At 36.0% G+C, this 15,807-nt stretch overlaps 4 protein-coding genes across 5 annotated transcripts in view; 3 read left to right on the top strand and 1 right to left on the bottom strand.

The window, feature by feature from the left end:
• nipsnap3a (nipsnap homolog 3A (C. elegans)) overlaps window positions 1-3,245 on the bottom strand; it is a 4,898-nt gene extending 1,653 nt beyond the window's left edge. Inside the window, exons 1-4 of one of the 2 annotated variants that reach the window (XM_016274692.1) lie at window positions 3,058-3,245; window positions 1,755-1,965; window positions 500-661; window positions 102-251 (exon numbers count right to left, since the gene is read on the bottom strand). In XM_016274692.1, coding sequence (XP_016130178.1) covers window positions 102-251; window positions 500-661; window positions 1,755-1,965; window positions 3,058-3,135 — 601 coding nt within the window. In that variant the 5' untranslated portion in view covers window positions 3,136-3,245. The remainder of the gene's footprint in view (window positions 1-101; window positions 252-499; window positions 662-1,754; window positions 1,966-3,057) is intronic. The other variant, XM_016274693.1, reaches the window with a different exon arrangement.
• Window positions 3,246-4,657: 1,412 nt separating this feature from the next.
• Window positions 4,658-6,050, top strand: LOC107587122 (probable pancreatic secretory proteinase inhibitor). Its single transcript, XM_016274762.1, has 5 exons — window positions 4,658-4,876; window positions 5,011-5,042; window positions 5,141-5,253; window positions 5,383-5,429; window positions 5,739-6,050. Exons 1-4 carry the CDS (start codon window positions 4,825-4,827, stop codon window positions 5,426-5,428), a joined length of 243 nt encoding a protein of 80 aa, XP_016130248.1. The 5' UTR covers window positions 4,658-4,824; the 3' UTR covers window position 5,429; window positions 5,739-6,050.
• Window positions 6,051-6,462: 412 nt separating this feature from the next.
• On the top strand, window positions 6,463-10,184 carry LOC107587123 (probable tRNA(His) guanylyltransferase). The gene is made up of 6 exons (XM_016274763.1): window positions 6,463-7,000; window positions 7,119-7,295; window positions 7,430-7,599; window positions 7,998-8,086; window positions 9,292-9,399; window positions 9,489-10,184. Exons 1-6 carry the CDS (start codon window positions 6,813-6,815, stop codon window positions 9,648-9,650), a joined length of 894 nt encoding a protein of 297 aa, XP_016130249.1. The 5' UTR covers window positions 6,463-6,812; the 3' UTR covers window positions 9,651-10,184.
• Window positions 10,185-12,062: 1,878 nt separating this feature from the next.
• The window catches only part of LOC107587108 (disintegrin and metalloproteinase domain-containing protein 19-like), a 34,004-nt gene continuing 30,259 nt past the window's right edge, over window positions 12,063-15,807 (top strand). Inside the window, exons 1-3 of the mRNA XM_016274752.1 lie at window positions 12,063-12,368; window positions 12,534-12,646; window positions 13,297-13,364. Of these exons, the coding sequence (XP_016130238.1) occupies window positions 12,233-12,368; window positions 12,534-12,646; window positions 13,297-13,364 (317 nt within the window). The 5' untranslated portion in view covers window positions 12,063-12,232. The remainder of the gene's footprint in view (window positions 12,369-12,533; window positions 12,647-13,296; window positions 13,365-15,807) is intronic.

The raw sequence follows: 15,807 nt of genomic DNA on the forward strand, positions 1-15,807 counted from the left end.
AAACCCTACTGACCCCAAACTTTTGGACACTAGTGTATATTTAAATTACAGTTTGTAACTATGAAAAATATGATTTTGCATATATTCTTGTCTACACTCACCTTGATTGAGCAGTCCAAATTCAGAGTGAAAAACCCCAACTGCGTGGGCGTATCCTGACCCTGTGTGGGTGCCCACTGCTGCCTGAAACGTCTTGCCCCACACCGCAGGACCGCCTGACTTCATCTGGAAGGTGGCCAGCTCGAAAACCCCTACAAATAAACAACATTTTTCAAAAAAAGCCAATTAGATCAGTTTGCCTAGAGCATTTGAAATCTGTCTAACTTTAGTTTTGTTCACAATTTATGAACTTATGCACAATTATAATGACAGTCATTATGATCAATCAATAAGTTGTTACATTTGTTTTGCTTATGTTTATATCACCTATAGTACCATGTGAGCATGCATTGGTGCCCCTTTGAAAATCAATGCATGAATGTTAATGCACAGTTCTCACCTCCATCTTTGGGTGGCTTCTGAACTTTGCTCCACGGTACGAGGTACGTCACCTCATTATCCTGAGAGCTCAGCATGGGCATCGCTTTAGAGATGTACTGCTCAATCCAGTTGGGGTCTTGAGCCAGGGCTGCCCGCACTGATGCCCGCTGAGCATAGCTATCTAAACACCATTAAAGCAAAGACAGAAAGAAGTGTTTCTTATGGAGTAGCATGTGAGCTGCATTGTGCTTTTAGACATTTTAAATAAAATACATATTATCTTAGTAAGATTACTTGTTTACTGCATTAACTGTAAGAATGTTTAAAATGGTTATCCCTCATTTGTGTTACGGTCATTTTGACCTGGAGAGGATTTTATTTTTTCCTGAAAATGCTAGGTAATGTTATCACACTAGACTAAAACTTAAAACTTTTTCTTTTTATTATTTTTATTTTTTTTTCATCTTGAACACTTGTGGTGTTCCCAGTCAAAAAGTCCAGACTACAAAAAAAATGCTTGTACATTTTTAATCAAATAGTTTTCTTTCAATTAGTACATATTTTGTTTTACTTCCTGGAAATGATCAATTGTAGGCCTTATTGATCTGAGCTCAGTTTCTGAGTGAAAAAAAGCATTGTGGTTCATTTTGGCATTTTTCACTCAAAAACTGGGGTGCATAAGCTCAGATCAATGAGACCTATGAGAAAGCAAGTTGACTAAAAATTGAATCCAAGATTTGGTGATAATAATATAGCATAATAAGGGATTTACATTGAGTTTTTAAAAGGCCAGTCGTTTTTGACCAGGTAAAAAATTGCCAGCACAACACAAGTGTTTTAAATAAGTGGTAATGAAGCAGGACGCCTCAGCTAATGTGGGACACCTGCCAACCCCTAGAATTAAAGAGTCAGGCTCCCTAGGTCAGAAATGTAGATGTTTTGTTGCATTTTACGTATTGATGAATCCTAGACAGTTTTAAAAGCATAGATTAGACGTTTCAGTCATTCTCACCATACTTCCAGATGTGGAATTTACATTGAGTTTTTAAAAGGCCAGTCATTTTTGACCAGGTAAAAAATTGCCAGCACAACACAAGTGTTTTAAATAAGTGGTAATGAAGCAGGACGCCTCAGCTAATGTGGGACCTGCCAACCCCTAGAATTAAAGAGTCAGGCTCCCTAGGTCAGAAATGTAGATGTTTTGTTGCATTTTACGTATTGATGAATCCTAGACAGTTTTAAAAGCATAGATTAGACGTTTCAGTCATTCTCACCATACTTCCAGATGTGGAAAACCTGATTGAGACCTCCATATTCCACACTCCAGTATCCAATGAGCTCTGAGTGGGCTGTCCGCAGGTGGATCTTCTCAGTGGTCAGTTTGAGGAAGGCAGCGTTGAGATGCGGCTGGATGTAATAGGTGCGGAACTCATAGAAGGTTCCATGCTGCTGCTGAGGTCCGGTGGAGATCCATGCCCTGGGCTGCTTGGGAAATGGAAAACAAACTGCTAGTGTCACCATGTGGTCATTATTAGAACTGTTCAACTACACTTGTCTGAATCTATATGAACCATGAGATCACATAAAACTGACTCAAAGAAATGGCAGCTCCAGACTTCTGCTTCTGTTTCTTTCAATTTCCTAAGATTTTTTTAAGGCACAGCCCCCATCCTAAGCATTGAGTGGATTTTAAAAACCTTGAAACTAACATGTGATGTTTAAGATAAACTGTTCAAATGTTTACATTCTACTACAGGCTTAGACCAGCCAATTCCCACTGAAGTACAAAGGTCTGGAAATGATGTCCCAAATCCTGTACAGCTAGACACACTGTGTATAACTATAGAAAGGTCAAAAAGTCTCAGACCGCATTGGGAACTCATTTTCTTTTGGACCTTTAAAGATGGAAATGTAAGAAGAAAGGCATTACGTTTTTGCACTATTTAAGTCACTAATCAAATAAGCAAAGCCTTGTGAACTCCTATGCACAAAAGGTCAGATTTTCTTGATTTTCACAAGATGCTCTTTGGATCTTTCTCAAATCATGCCGCTGAACACGGTCATCAGGTTTTTATAAATGGTTGGAGTTTATGCAGCTCAACTGCTGCTGTCATAAAGAGTCATATTAAGACATTTAAACTTTTCACAGAAACTGTAATGCTCATAATATAATTTGTTATTCATTTTTGCAGTAGAATGTAAATTATAAGCATTTTTACCAGTAGTCTCAAACATTTGGACCTCACTATATAATTAATATATGCATGAAAAATATGGGCCTCCAACATTAATGAAACACATTGTGTCTATTAAACACTTCTGCAATGATTTCATACTTTTGTAACTCCTGACACTGCCAAGGTCCTAACAAACAATGTAACAATGGAGTTACATGATCATATGACTTACAATGTTGGGGCGTCCTCTGACACACCTCCAAAAAACTAGCGTTTGTCTTTTAATTCAGTGCCATTCAAAAGTCACACGGGTTCAGTGTCATCCAACTGTTCTGTAAAGAAAACTTAAACTGTTGAACGTGAGCTCTTTCCCAATGTGTAAAACTATGATTAAACTCACCGTAGGTCGGCTTTTGACAGACAGACGGTGTTCTGCGTGACGTGACGCGTTCCGGCAAATAGCGCGTAATTGTATCATTTGATCAGTTTGGATCTGAACTGTAGCTGCAGCGTGAATATAGACAAGCCAGATGAGACGTGCAGTACTGAACGAAGTTCACTCTCAGTACGGAAGCCGATAAGTACTGTTCCAATTCGCTGCGTAAAACAATCAGATCTTGTGCAATGTGTACATTTTTAAGTGGGCTGTTTTTTAATGTATTATTATTATTATTATTATTATCAGCCTTTAACGTATTACATTTATTTAAAAAAACATTGCACAGCTATAAGGATTAGATACAGGTTGTCAACCTAGATGTATGACATAAACAAATACGAATCCTTTGCACATTAAGGAAACAGTTTGCCCTAAAAATGCTAGAAATGTTTGTTTTTTTTAAGTAGTCTCTTCTGTTTATTTTTGTGTGTATATTTATTCACCCTCACAATATGCAGATTTTTTTATTTTTTGCAGAACACACACACACACACACACAAAGAAATGTTGAATTTACAGCTGTAAAACTCCAAAACACACATTAAAAATCCATAAAAGTATCAATACGATGACTTTGTGATTTTTTTTAAGTTATTACTGTTCATTTAAGTTATTAAAGGGACTGTCCACCAAAAACAACAATTCTGTCATAATTTACTCACCATTCCAAACATGTATGCATTTCTTTCGTCAATTAATTATTTCTTTTATTTTTTGCAAAACACACACACACACACACACACACACACACACAAAGAAATGTTGAATTTACAGCTGTAAAACTCCAAAACACACATTAAAAATCCATAAAAGTATCAATACGATGACTTTGTGATTTTTTTAAAGTTATTACTGTTCATTTAAGTTATTAAAGGGACTGTCCACCAAAAACAACAATTCTGTCATAATTTACTCACCATTCCAAACATGTATGCATTTCTTTCGTCAATTAATTATTTCTACAATTTATTATTTCAATTATTTAAAGATAGCCTGTGTGGGGGGGGGGTTGTAGTTAAAAAATCAAGTAGAATATAGTACCTTTAAACTTTTATTTGTCGCTTTAATTACTTGATTTATTTTTGGTTCAATTTGCCAGAATTTCTCTGTTTTGTTCAATATTTTCACTCCACCTCTATAACACTATATAATTGTTAAAATCGGGAGTTCCATTTTGCACTTTTCATAAGAATTACAAATTTTCAAGAGGATGTTCTCTTTTGCTACACTTATACATTTTTAAGTTCAAAGTGTTTATCAATCCAATATTTACATATCTAAATTATGTAGTGAAATATTACATTACATAGTTATTGTTAACTGCATTCCATGTTTAGTGGAATTCCATTTATTTCACTTTGGGGCCAATAAAGAGGGACACACCTCCCAGCCAGACCTGTTTTGAGGGATATTATACAGACCAATGCATTTTGGATTGTGCTCAGCAATTTTTGGACAGACTGGAATGTTTATCCCGTAATGAAGAGAGAGACAATAGAGAGGCTCTGTTCTCAGTGTTGTTGACGGTGGGTAGGTGGGGCGGAGAGCCGTCAAAATATCAGCACCTCTCCTCCTCCTCCTCACTTTCAAACTATATGTTGCCGGTCATCAACAGTACAACACTCATAAACGAGCTGGAAGTCATCAGTTGCAAAGTAAAAGCTCTCTGCCTGAACTTACAAATACAGATTACCCTTTTAAAATCCAGAGTTCCTTCATTTAAATATCATGACTGGAACAGCAGTGGTTCTGATGAGCCTGGTCCTCATCCTCTCTGTGGGTAAGTCACTCCCATTGGAATTTTTAAAGAGCACTCTTGTTATTTTATTATTTTAATCATTGATGTGTGCCATTTGCAATTTACTACAGAATTATTGCAATGAGATTAATCTGACAGTACACCTTTTTTTTCAGGTGCAGAGGATAAATCAAGACTCTACCGCAGGGTAAGTCCATTTATGCACTAAAACTCAGAACAAACACCTATTAGGAGATGATTTATGATGCATAACTATGAATTGTGTATGTGTTTTTAATCTGACAGCCTGCATGTGGAGGTTTGAGCGTCAATCAAGCATGCCCTCTCAACTACTCTCCCGTATGTGGTAATGATGGCATCACATACGTCAATGAATGCACCCTGTGTGTGCAGAGAATGTGAGTCCATTCATTTGCTTCTGTTTGTGTGGGATAACAGCATTACTGTATGGATTTTGTTGTTAGCTAGTAAGAGTTATGGTACGGATGCTGGGATTTTGAATCACTGAAAGGGTGTTTGTTTTTTAGGCACACTAATGCAGACATTTTGATTGTGAGAGACGGCCGCTGCTGAGGTGGAGGACCTTATGATATCTCACTTCGCTTTTCATATCTATGTTTAAGAGTGTTGTTTGCTATGCTCATCCAGAGGATGTGATCAGTATACCTATAAACAGTAGATGTGTGACCACCTACCACATGTTAAAATGAAAAATATTAGTACTAAAAGCAAGTAGGCTAATGTGTCAGTTTTATCATATCTGGGTGACTTTGAGTAAATAGTGCTTTGATTTTCTACTAAGTCAGTTGGTTTCATGATACTGTCCTGTCTTTCTTTAACATATTTCTTTCTATAATATAAATGTCTTCCTTTATTTCTGTAGGAACTGCTCTGAGTGCAATGTTTTAGGAGTGAAGTTTTGGAGTTTCAGCTTATTTTTCAAAATATGTTTTAAAAAATCTAACAAAAATGGAAATGTGACACGATGACAGATGACAAGCTGTGGGAAGACCATTTGTACCTTTACCATTTTTTTTTGCTAATAAAATAAACACTTGGCCTAACAAATGTAAGACCGACCAGCTTCACTTTGTCTTGCTTTTCTTTGCATGATATTTGAACTCTCTTCAAAATTACCGATGAAACACCTCGTTCTATTAAAAACATTGCTGACAGAAATGTTTGATTTGTGTCAGATGCAAGTCATTACGCTTTTAAATATGGCTGATGTTTCGTAAACTGTGGGGCGGAACAACATTTTCAGAACTGTATTTTGAGGGACTCTATAAGGGACGTACCAATACAATGACAGTGAAGTTTTGGAGTTTCAGCTTATTTTTCAAAATATGTTTTAAAAAATCTAACAAAAATGGAAATGTGACACGATGACAGATGACAAGCTGTGGGAAGACCATTTGTACCTTTACCATTTTTTTTGCTAATAAAATAAACACTTGGCCTAACAAATGTAAGACCGACCAGCTTCATTTTGTCTTGCTTTTCTTTGCATGATATTTGAACTCTCTTCAAAATTACCGATGAAACACCTCGTTCTATTAAAAACATTGCTGACAGAAATGTTTGATTTGTGTCAGATGCAAGTCATTACGCTTTTAAATATGGCTGATGTTTCGTAAACTGTGTGGCGGAACAACATTTTCAGAACTGTATTTTGAGGGACTCTATAAGGGACGTACCAATACAATGACCGCTTACGCACATGTGAGTTTTGTCACCACATACTTCCGGTTAAAGAATAATATTTTGTAAACAGTATAATGTTAAATATTTAAAAACACAACTCGTTTTAAGATAAACACTCGTTGAAGCTCTTCCCGAGACATGAAAATTAACATTTAATTCTAAAGCTATCGGGTTACGCCTCACAAATATTCTGAACTAACGGCATGTTTTAAGTTAAACATATTCAATAACTCGTATTTTTCCTAATATCCTTATGCTAAGACTGTTATCGGTCAACTTTAGAGGGCTTACAGAGCACAAGACACTCTTAGGTCTTAATTTCAGTACATCATCTGTCATGGCCAAAAGCAAATTTGAATACGTGAGAAACTTTGAGCTCGACGACACATGTTTGAGAAACTGTTACATTGTGGTTCGGCTAGATGGACGCAACTTCCACAAGTAAGTGCTTCTGTGCAGTTACAACATGCTATTGCAGTCTTGTGTTTGTACAATTTCGTGGAGGGTAGAAAATGAGTGATGACTGAAGTGATTTTCAGAGTGATCTTTTTGGTTCCAGGTTTTCTGAGCAGCATAACTTCATGAAGCCCAGTGATAACCGAGCTCTGGGTTTGATGAGTCGCAGTGCCCGTTCAGTCATGGAAGAGCTGGAGGACATCACTATAGCCTATGGACAGAGTGATGAGTTCAGCTTTGTGTTCAAAAGATCAAGCACTTGGTTCAAAAGAAGGGCCAGGTACAATGCTGACACATTGCCAGAATCTGCTTAAGTTACCATCTTGATGCCAAACACCACAGCTGGAAGATAGTTGTCCAGTGTTATGCTTTCTAGGAAACTCACCCATTAAATATTTTCCTTTCTCTCTACAGTAAACTAATGACCCATGTGACATCCCAGTTTTCCTCTAGCTTCGTTTACTACTGGAAGGAGTATTTTGGGGAGCAGCCGCTGCTGTACCCTCCCAGCTTTGATGGCAGGGTGGTTCTGTATCCGAGCAATCGTAACCTAAGAGACTATCTAAGCTGGAGACAGGCAGATTGTAAGTGAATGTATTTTGTAGTAGATTTAGTGATAAAATGTGTTTGACTGTAACGTGTTTAAAACAGTATAATAGAATGAAGTGGAATCATTTTTTACTTTTGATTTTTCCTGTGATTGTACTTTATTTAATGACAAGCCTTTGATTGTTAATATGGTAATATTAAAATGTTTGCTTGTAATGGAGCATTAATGTACACATGTTCTATATGTCAATAACATAAATATATTGTATTTTGATAATGCATTAAAATATAAATGTAAAATAACATCCATTATTTTTAGGGGTCTTAGAAATGAACGTCTAGCTATAGAGACTATTTAAATATTTAACAGTGGATTTAGAATTGTTTCAGAATCTCACATTTTTTACATTTCACATTTGTTATTTCTATTCAGGTCACATTAACAATTTGTACAACACTACGTTTTGGACGCTGGTGCAGAAAGGTGGACTGACCACAACACAAGCTGAGGAGAGACTCAGTGTATGATCAATTAAAGTATTATTTGTTAATTGTTTTCTTTTCTAGACCAGTTATCATATAGATTTGGATTGAGAATGCTTGTCACTAATGTAATATGAACATGGCAGTATATAAAAGCTGACTAGGTTTTGTCTGTCTTTTAGAAATATTATCCAATAAACAGATTTAACCAGAAACATAATCAGTACTTAATTACCAATATAATACATAAATGTTTAATTGTGCCTTATTAGATTTAATTTTTCCATATAAGTTTAATTAAAACTACCTAATTCCAGTACAGTTATTTTGTCTGTTCATATTACATAACTAGTGTGTAATAAAGAAACTAAAAAGTTGCATAATTTTTCCCATATACAGGGAACACAAGCAGCAGATAAGAATGAGATCTTGTTTTCTGTGTTTGACTGTAACGTGTTTAAAACAGTATAATAGAATGAAGTGGAATCATTTTTGACTTTTGATTTTTCCTGTGATTGTACTTTATTTAATGACAAGCCTTTGATTGTTAATATGGTAATATTAAAATGTTTGCTTGTAATGGAGCATTAATGTACACGTTCTATATGTCAATAACATAAATATATTGTATTTTGATAGTGCATTAAAATATAAATGTAAAATAACATCCATTATTTTTAGGGGTCTTAGAAATGAACGTCTAGCTATAGAGACTATTTAAATATTTAACAGTGGATTTAGAATTGTTTCAGAATCTCACATTTTTTACATTTCACATTTGTTATTTCTATTCAGGTCACATTAACAATTTGTACAACACTACGTTTTGGACGCTGGTGCAGAAAGGTGGACTGACCACAACACAAGCTGAGGAGAGACTCAGTGTATGATCAATTAAAGTATTATTTGTTAATTGTTTTCTTTTCTAGACCAGTTATCATATAGATTTGGATTGAGAATGCTTGTCACTAATGTAATATGAACATGGCAGTATATAAAAGCTGACTAGGTTTTGTCTGTCTTTTAGAAATATTATCCAATAAACAGATTTAACCAGAAACATAATCAGTACTTAATTACCAATATAATACATAAATGTTTAATTGTGCCTTATTAGATTTAATTTTTCCATATAAGTTTAATTAAAACTACCTAATTCCAGTACAGTTATTTTGTCTGTTCATATTACATAACTAGTGTGTAATAAAGAAACTAAAAAGTTGCATAATTTTTCCCATATACAGGGAACACAAGCAGCAGATAAGAATGAGATCTTGTTTTCGGAGTTCAATATCAATTACAGTAATGAATCCCCACTGCACAAAAAAGGCATGACTTTAATATGGGAAAAGGTAAGCTGCAGTTGCAAAAAAATTTGTTCTTTAAACTATCTATTATCTTAACTATCTATTATCTTAAATTCTCAAATTCTTTTCTTTAGGTGAATGAAACCACAACTAAACTGATCAAGCGGCCAGATGAAGGAGAGACAGAAATAAATGTAACACGGACAAGAAAGAAGGTCACAAGTCATTCCTGTGATATCATTGGAGATCAGTTCTGGGAAGAACATCCAGACATTCTGGAAAGTGACCAGTGTTGATCACATGGTTAAAAGACTACCAGACCAAATGCAAGTTCATTTTTCCCTTTGGTATTTAATAATAAAAAAAAAAACTTTCTGTGTCTTATAGTTTGTTATTCCCCTCACCCCCTACTGTCTCCTCTCTGTGTGGTGATGACTTTAAAAAGTCAGTTTTTCTCCAGCCAAATTTCAGTGTCATTACATATCCTGTACAATGGGGCACATGTAATGAAATAAGAATTAAATAATTACTTTAAGAAATATTTCGGGTTAAACTTGGTCCACAACATTTGTGGCATAATGTTGATTACAACAAAAATTATTTAGATTTGTTCCCCTTTTTCTTAAAAAAGAAGCAAAAATTTATCCAATAATAATAAAGTTTTGGTGAGGCCTTTATGATAGAAGTAAATGTCCAATGGCCAATTTTTGGATGATTTAAAATAAATGTGAATCTTATAATTCCATAAAAGCACATACAATTGTGCATTGTTTAAAGAGCTGTTCAAGTTGAGCTCAATCCACAGCATTTGTGGTATAATGTTGATTACCCCCCCCAAAAAAAACTATAGCAGGGCTCCAGACTGCGACCATTTTTTCTGCCGGTGTGACTAATTTTTGTGAGCGGTCGCACTGGCGCGACCACCGCGTTGTTCAACTCATAAGCGCTGCCATTTCTGTTGCATTTGAGAAACATCAAACGCCAAACGAAATGAACGCGAAATTAAACCGTGCTACATTTCAGCTGCACAGCGTGGACCGCTTATCAGCTCACACCGCGACGCAAACAAACTTGTCCCAGTTTTACTCGGGAGCCAAAGTTGATTTCGCGACACTGTTACTGCACAGATGCAACAGTGCTGCGAGATCCAGTGAGAAGCATTCAAATTCTGCACAGAATTCTCCGTTTTAAACAGCGCTGGCATACGTCAGGAAACCAGAAGCGGTAACACTAACTGTAACCATGGTGTTGTGGTAGAAAGAGTCGAATGCATTACATCATTCATTTCAGGGTTTCTACAACCTTTTGAGAGAGAAATTCAAGCACTTTTCAATGGCTTTCAAGCATTTCACACAACTATTTCCAGCACTTTAAAGCTCTAAAATAATCCAGTTTGAATGTTATTTTTAATGGGATGACCAAAATATACTTTGTGGTAAACAAACACTTACGTAAAATAAAAAAAATACATTAAATCACAATTATAACCAGTAGACAGCATCTTCAAATGATCAAGAAATCTGATTTTGTCATAATTTTACACTTTTTAAGAAAAGTCACAAAGTACCTTGAAAAGCAAACTTTTCTTCAACTTGCTACTTAAATCACACATGAATCACTGAAGTTGGTCAGTTCCATATACTAGAAGAATAATGGTACATTTAATAAGAGTGGAATATATAAAATGTCTATATAATAATTAGATTTTGCACCTGTTACTGTTGATACAAGTAAATTTTGTATGCATCTTAACTCAAGCTACGTGCTTTACTATCAAATCTGTATAAATAATAACAAAAGAAAAACAAGAAATGAACATGAACTATTATTAGTAACTGCACCTGCAAAACAATATTAATTTTATGATTAAATTATCTATATTTTAATACCACCCCCAGCGCTACCAAATCTGCTCCTGGCGCCACCATCTGTAGAATTTAGTGGCGCTGGTGCCACTGCTCTCAAATGTTAGTCTGGAGCCCTGTATATATATAAAACTGGCCCCCAATATAACCCACATTTTTGCTTTAAAAATGTAATATCAAAGCTTTGACAGATCTGGTGTGTGCTGGTCTGGTCCCTCCTGTACTTTGATGTTGGACGCAATTAGATGAAGTCACAGAATTATTGCTCACACAGCATGTAGTCTGATCACGAAATCTCTCTCTCCCCTTATCTATACTTCTAGTTTGAATGAATCACCGCAAGCACCAACATCTCCCCTCTACACTACTCTCTATGCTAGCTGGTTTGAAGCCAAGGTGTATATTATTACACACAATGTTGTGTGTAGTGTGTAATAGTATCCCTGACCTCGTTTCGTGCTTAAATTATAACAGCGAATGTACACCGTCACTGTAACAACTGTAAGTGCCTTTCAAGACCAAGCATGAACTTGATATTTTTACCACTAATATTTAAGCAAAGGTCAGTAGGCTATTATAGCTCACTCAGTATGCAGGCTGCTGATGGAAATCTCGGTTTCTTTTAGTTTGAATGATTTACACTTCACTCTGCTAGTTTATTTTGGTGTCGAGGAGTATTTTATTTCATATAAGGTTATATTGGGTATCCCTGACCTCATTTTGTGCTTAAATTATAACAGTACTGTATAACAGCATGTTGTGACAGTAACAACTGTACATGCCATTGAAGACTGAGGACGTCTACTAGTTCAGGACAGATAGATGTTTTTTATGAATGGTTGGAGGCAGGCTAGGGGGAGGTGGTTAAAGATGCGCTCTCTCACTGCCTCTGTTTGGTCTCTACAGACACACATCGGTGCTGGCTGTTCATTATGAATGCTGTTCATAATCGATGATAATTCATCGTGCACGGCTCGTTTATTTCGTGCATTTTTTTTTAATTTTTACATGTTATGATGCTTCAGGGCGTGCATTTGAATCGCTGCATGGTCGCGGGCGCAGTGCAGTTCCGATTATTTTTATTGTTATGTTGTTGTTGTTTACATCTCTCTTTAAGATGCGCTGCACATGGCGAGGACATAAATACGGGTGAGTGTTATTATATGTAGTTATTGTGCAATAATACCGGGTGCTCATTGTTGTGTTTCGTGTAAGTCTTCGTGGAGTAGAAGATGTTGAGCGCTGGAACTCTGGCTACAAATTTGGTCAGATTGATTATTTATTGGTAACGTGATTAATTTTTTGCACTATTAGATAAACGTTGTCATAGAGACTCGTCTCGCATCCATGACAACCCGGAGCACTTTATCACTTATCCAAAGTGGATCAGCCCAGCCAGATACAAAAGATCTCATGAGGGCTCTAAGGTAATGCTGACTCTAAGTATTGTTGTTTTGAGAATGAGAATCATTCTAGTATAGTGCATCAGAGGTTCATTGTGCTTTATATTGTCAAACTACACATTTGCAGGCTTCATTTGTCGTAAGATGGCTTGTGAATCAAACTTTAAAATTATCTAATTCAATACATTATATTTCAGAATAATAATTTCAGTGAAAAGTTGAACTAAAAATGTTTTCAAAAGTCTTGGTATATTGTAATGAACTCATTTGTGTATGTTATCCAGAATGATTTAAAATAATCGAAAAATCATCTTGTGTTTATAGAAGAAGAAAAAAACATTTGACCTTTAGTAAACCAAAATTCAACTAATCAGTTTAACAAAGTTATATAAGTAAATTATTAAATAAATGTGATAAGTGACTTAGAATTATTAATATTAGAATATTCTTAAGAACCTTAGAATATTTCTGTTTTTAGCATATATTTAGTTTAAATTTGCTCAATTTAGTTTTTATATATACACACAGTATATTCTTCTTCTCTCAGTATGCTCTCATGTTTTTGGACCCCACTTTTTTTTTTTTACATTATCATGTAGCCTATCTACCACCATTTTTGCATAATGGAATTTATTGGGTAATTCTATTCTAACCTGATTGATTTACCTTCCCAGCATCCATCTGAGGCAGAGGTCAAAATTACTGCGGGAGAAGATCTGATTCTACAGCTCCAGAGAAATGAGTGAGTTTGTGTGCTTAGTCGTATAAGCATCTCCATTCACTGTCCCGCTTTACTCCACTGTAGCCACATATCACTTACCAACTGGAGGTGTCGTGATATATTCGCAATGAAGTGCTGTTCATAGCGTTGTGCCAAAAATACACATCTATGTGGTTTCCCTTTTCATTTTGGCACAAGCAGATGTGCATGTGTTGATGGAGTGCGTTTGCACAGCATGAGTATTAAACCATATGGAAATGACATTTGATACGCCTGCTCCAGGACACAGGAAGCTGAGCGCATCACATGGTTTACTTTCTCCCCCTGGAATGCATTGCCATTAGGGAGTAAGTTAATTAGTGGACATGATAACAAGTTTACAACAGAATAAATCAGGGCAATTATTTCTGAGATGTATCCTTGGCATTAAAAGGCTAGTGACAGGACTTCAAAAGATTACAATATTCTACATCCCTTAATCCTACCCAATACCTAAACTTAAAAACTACCTTACTAATAATATGCAGCAAACTAGAATTTATTGTTTAAAAAATTGTAATTAATGGTTTGTTAATGGCAAGAATTGGACCTTGAAATAAAGTATGACCAAAATGTCTTTATTCTTGGTACTTCTATGGCATCCCTTTTGGAACCTTTATGTTTATAGTGTAGATTCTGCCTCAAGTACAAATTGTGAAACCAAATAAAGTACAGTTAGTTACACACTACTGACACTAACTAGTAGTTACTAAGCCTTTAGTGTGGACTATATGTTCCATTTAAGTAAGAACTTGTGAACGGCTGTGGTGCAACTCTACAAGTGGTGTCACATTAGAAAAGGTACTATCTGAAAATCAGAGCAGATGGAAAAGCCATAGGCTACCAACTGAAGATCCATCCAGAGCACGACTCCATGGTGTCTGACTGAGATAAGCCCAGGGGACAACACCCTGCTGTGGGCATTTGTTACAGATGCAACTTTGTATAAAACATGTTCTTTGGTGTGATGAAAATCTCACGAAGTTTCACGAGCACTACGTTGTTTCAGCTTATTTTTAGGAAGGATGTGGTTGATAATTTGCAAGAATTTAGTCATGTTACACATAGTATTGAGTAACATCCTAATTCACAGAGACAAGTTGTTGTTGGATTCCAATCTGATGCAGTGTCAAACTGCTAAGAATTCATGGTGGCTGATCAACAGCAGTGTTTTGAAGAGCAGCATCAATAGATAATATCCATACAAAGTAATATTGTTTCAGTTATGTTGTGTGTGAAGTACTGCAGAAATATAGAATAACTGGAAATGCTGGATTTTCATAAATGTGAGCATTTGTTGAGAAACAGTTAGCAGCTATGTTGAGTTTAGGCCTTGTTTAAACCCATTTAGCCACTTGTGAGCAACCGTCTTTTTGAAGACAGGTAAAAGCTTTAAAAAAATCACAAGTTGTTTTTCCTAATGTATTTTATGTTGTAGAATAAAACATAATATCTTGAGCTTGTGTTAACCACAGTCCTTATGTAATCCTGGGTTAATTTATTATTAATATAAGCATTTATTTACATTTATTTATTTACTTATTTTTTCCCTCGTGACAAAAGTGTTTCTATATTTTTTATATAAAAAATTGTACCTGTTCAGAAATGTCTGTGTCAAGAAGTTGTGTTTGATTTAATGTTATTGGTTGAAAAGTGACTTAATCCCGCCTAATGTCAAGTAGGGCAACTGTGATTGGCCACGGAAAATGTCAGTCGGGGGAGTGAGAGAGGAGGTGAAAAAAGAAGTTCGTAGGTGATGTTGTCGGTATGATAACAGAAAATGCATCACTTTATTTTGTGATAAACATAGTCAGAACTGTATCGTTTAAGTGTTAACTAGCATATTATTCTATTGTGAAGTCAATACGACGCCACAAAGAAGTCAACGCGACGCGATGCGGAAGAAATGCGGGTTTTATGCTTGATCGCCATTACAGTAAACGGGACTAACGTGAATCGCTGGTGAGAAACTTAAATCAAGTTTATCATTTAAATCAGCGACTGTAAGAGAGCTAGAGGTGATCAGAGTGATTGGCACAGACTGTTGTTGCATCGACTGTGAAGTGCATTGAGGAAATCCAGATAGCGCTCCTAATCGCCGAGTGGTTAGGGGTTCCTCTGGCATCACGGGAGTGTCACAGAGTTTGCCGACCGATCACCGCCTCACGTGGACTGATCTGATTTGCAAGAGTTCCAGGATCTGATCCTGGAACTCTTGCAAGTTCATTCAGGTGCATTTTATTTGTTTTATTTGTGCTCTTCGAGAGCGAAGCGGCCATTTTAGGTTTCACTTGGCCTCAACGCACACCAGCGACGTTTCAGGCCTGCTACGGTGTGTGTGTGTGTATAAGTGAGTGAGTGTGGTGGGCCCACATTAAGCTATTTTTCTATTTTAGAACCATATAGTGGTTCAATACTCTGACTC

This window comes from Sinocyclocheilus grahami, unplaced genomic scaffold, assembly GCF_001515645.1.
Source record: "Sinocyclocheilus grahami isolate Dianchi unplaced genomic scaffold, SAMN03320097.WGS_v1.1 scaffold89.1, whole genome shotgun sequence".
In the NCBI taxonomy this organism is placed as follows: domain Eukaryota; kingdom Metazoa; phylum Chordata; class Actinopteri; order Cypriniformes; family Cyprinidae; genus Sinocyclocheilus; species Sinocyclocheilus grahami.

Bases quoted from the DNA above. Each gene is read 5' to 3' on its own strand.
- LOC107587122 (XM_016274762.1), top strand. From the start codon at position 4,825: ATGACTGGAACAGCAGTGGTTCTGATGAGCCTGGTCCTCATCCTCTCT. The intron at 5,043-5,140 runs GTAAGTCCATTT...TTAATCTGACAG, and splicing joins AATCAAGACTCTACCGCAGG to CCTGCATGTGGAGGTTTGAG. The intron at 5,254-5,382 runs GTGAGTCCATTC...TTTGTTTTTTAG, and splicing joins ACCCTGTGTGTGCAGAGAAT to GCACACTAATGCAGACATTT.
- LOC107587123 (XM_016274763.1), top strand. From the start codon at position 6,813: ATGCTAAGACTGTTATCGGTCAACTTTAGAGGGCTTACAGAGCACAAG. The intron at 8,087-9,291 runs GTATGATCAATT...TCCCATATACAG, and splicing joins AAGCTGAGGAGAGACTCAGT to GGAACACAAGCAGCAGATAA. The intron at 9,400-9,488 runs GTAAGCTGCAGT...TCTTTTCTTTAG, and splicing joins TGACTTTAATATGGGAAAAG to GTGAATGAAACCACAACTAA.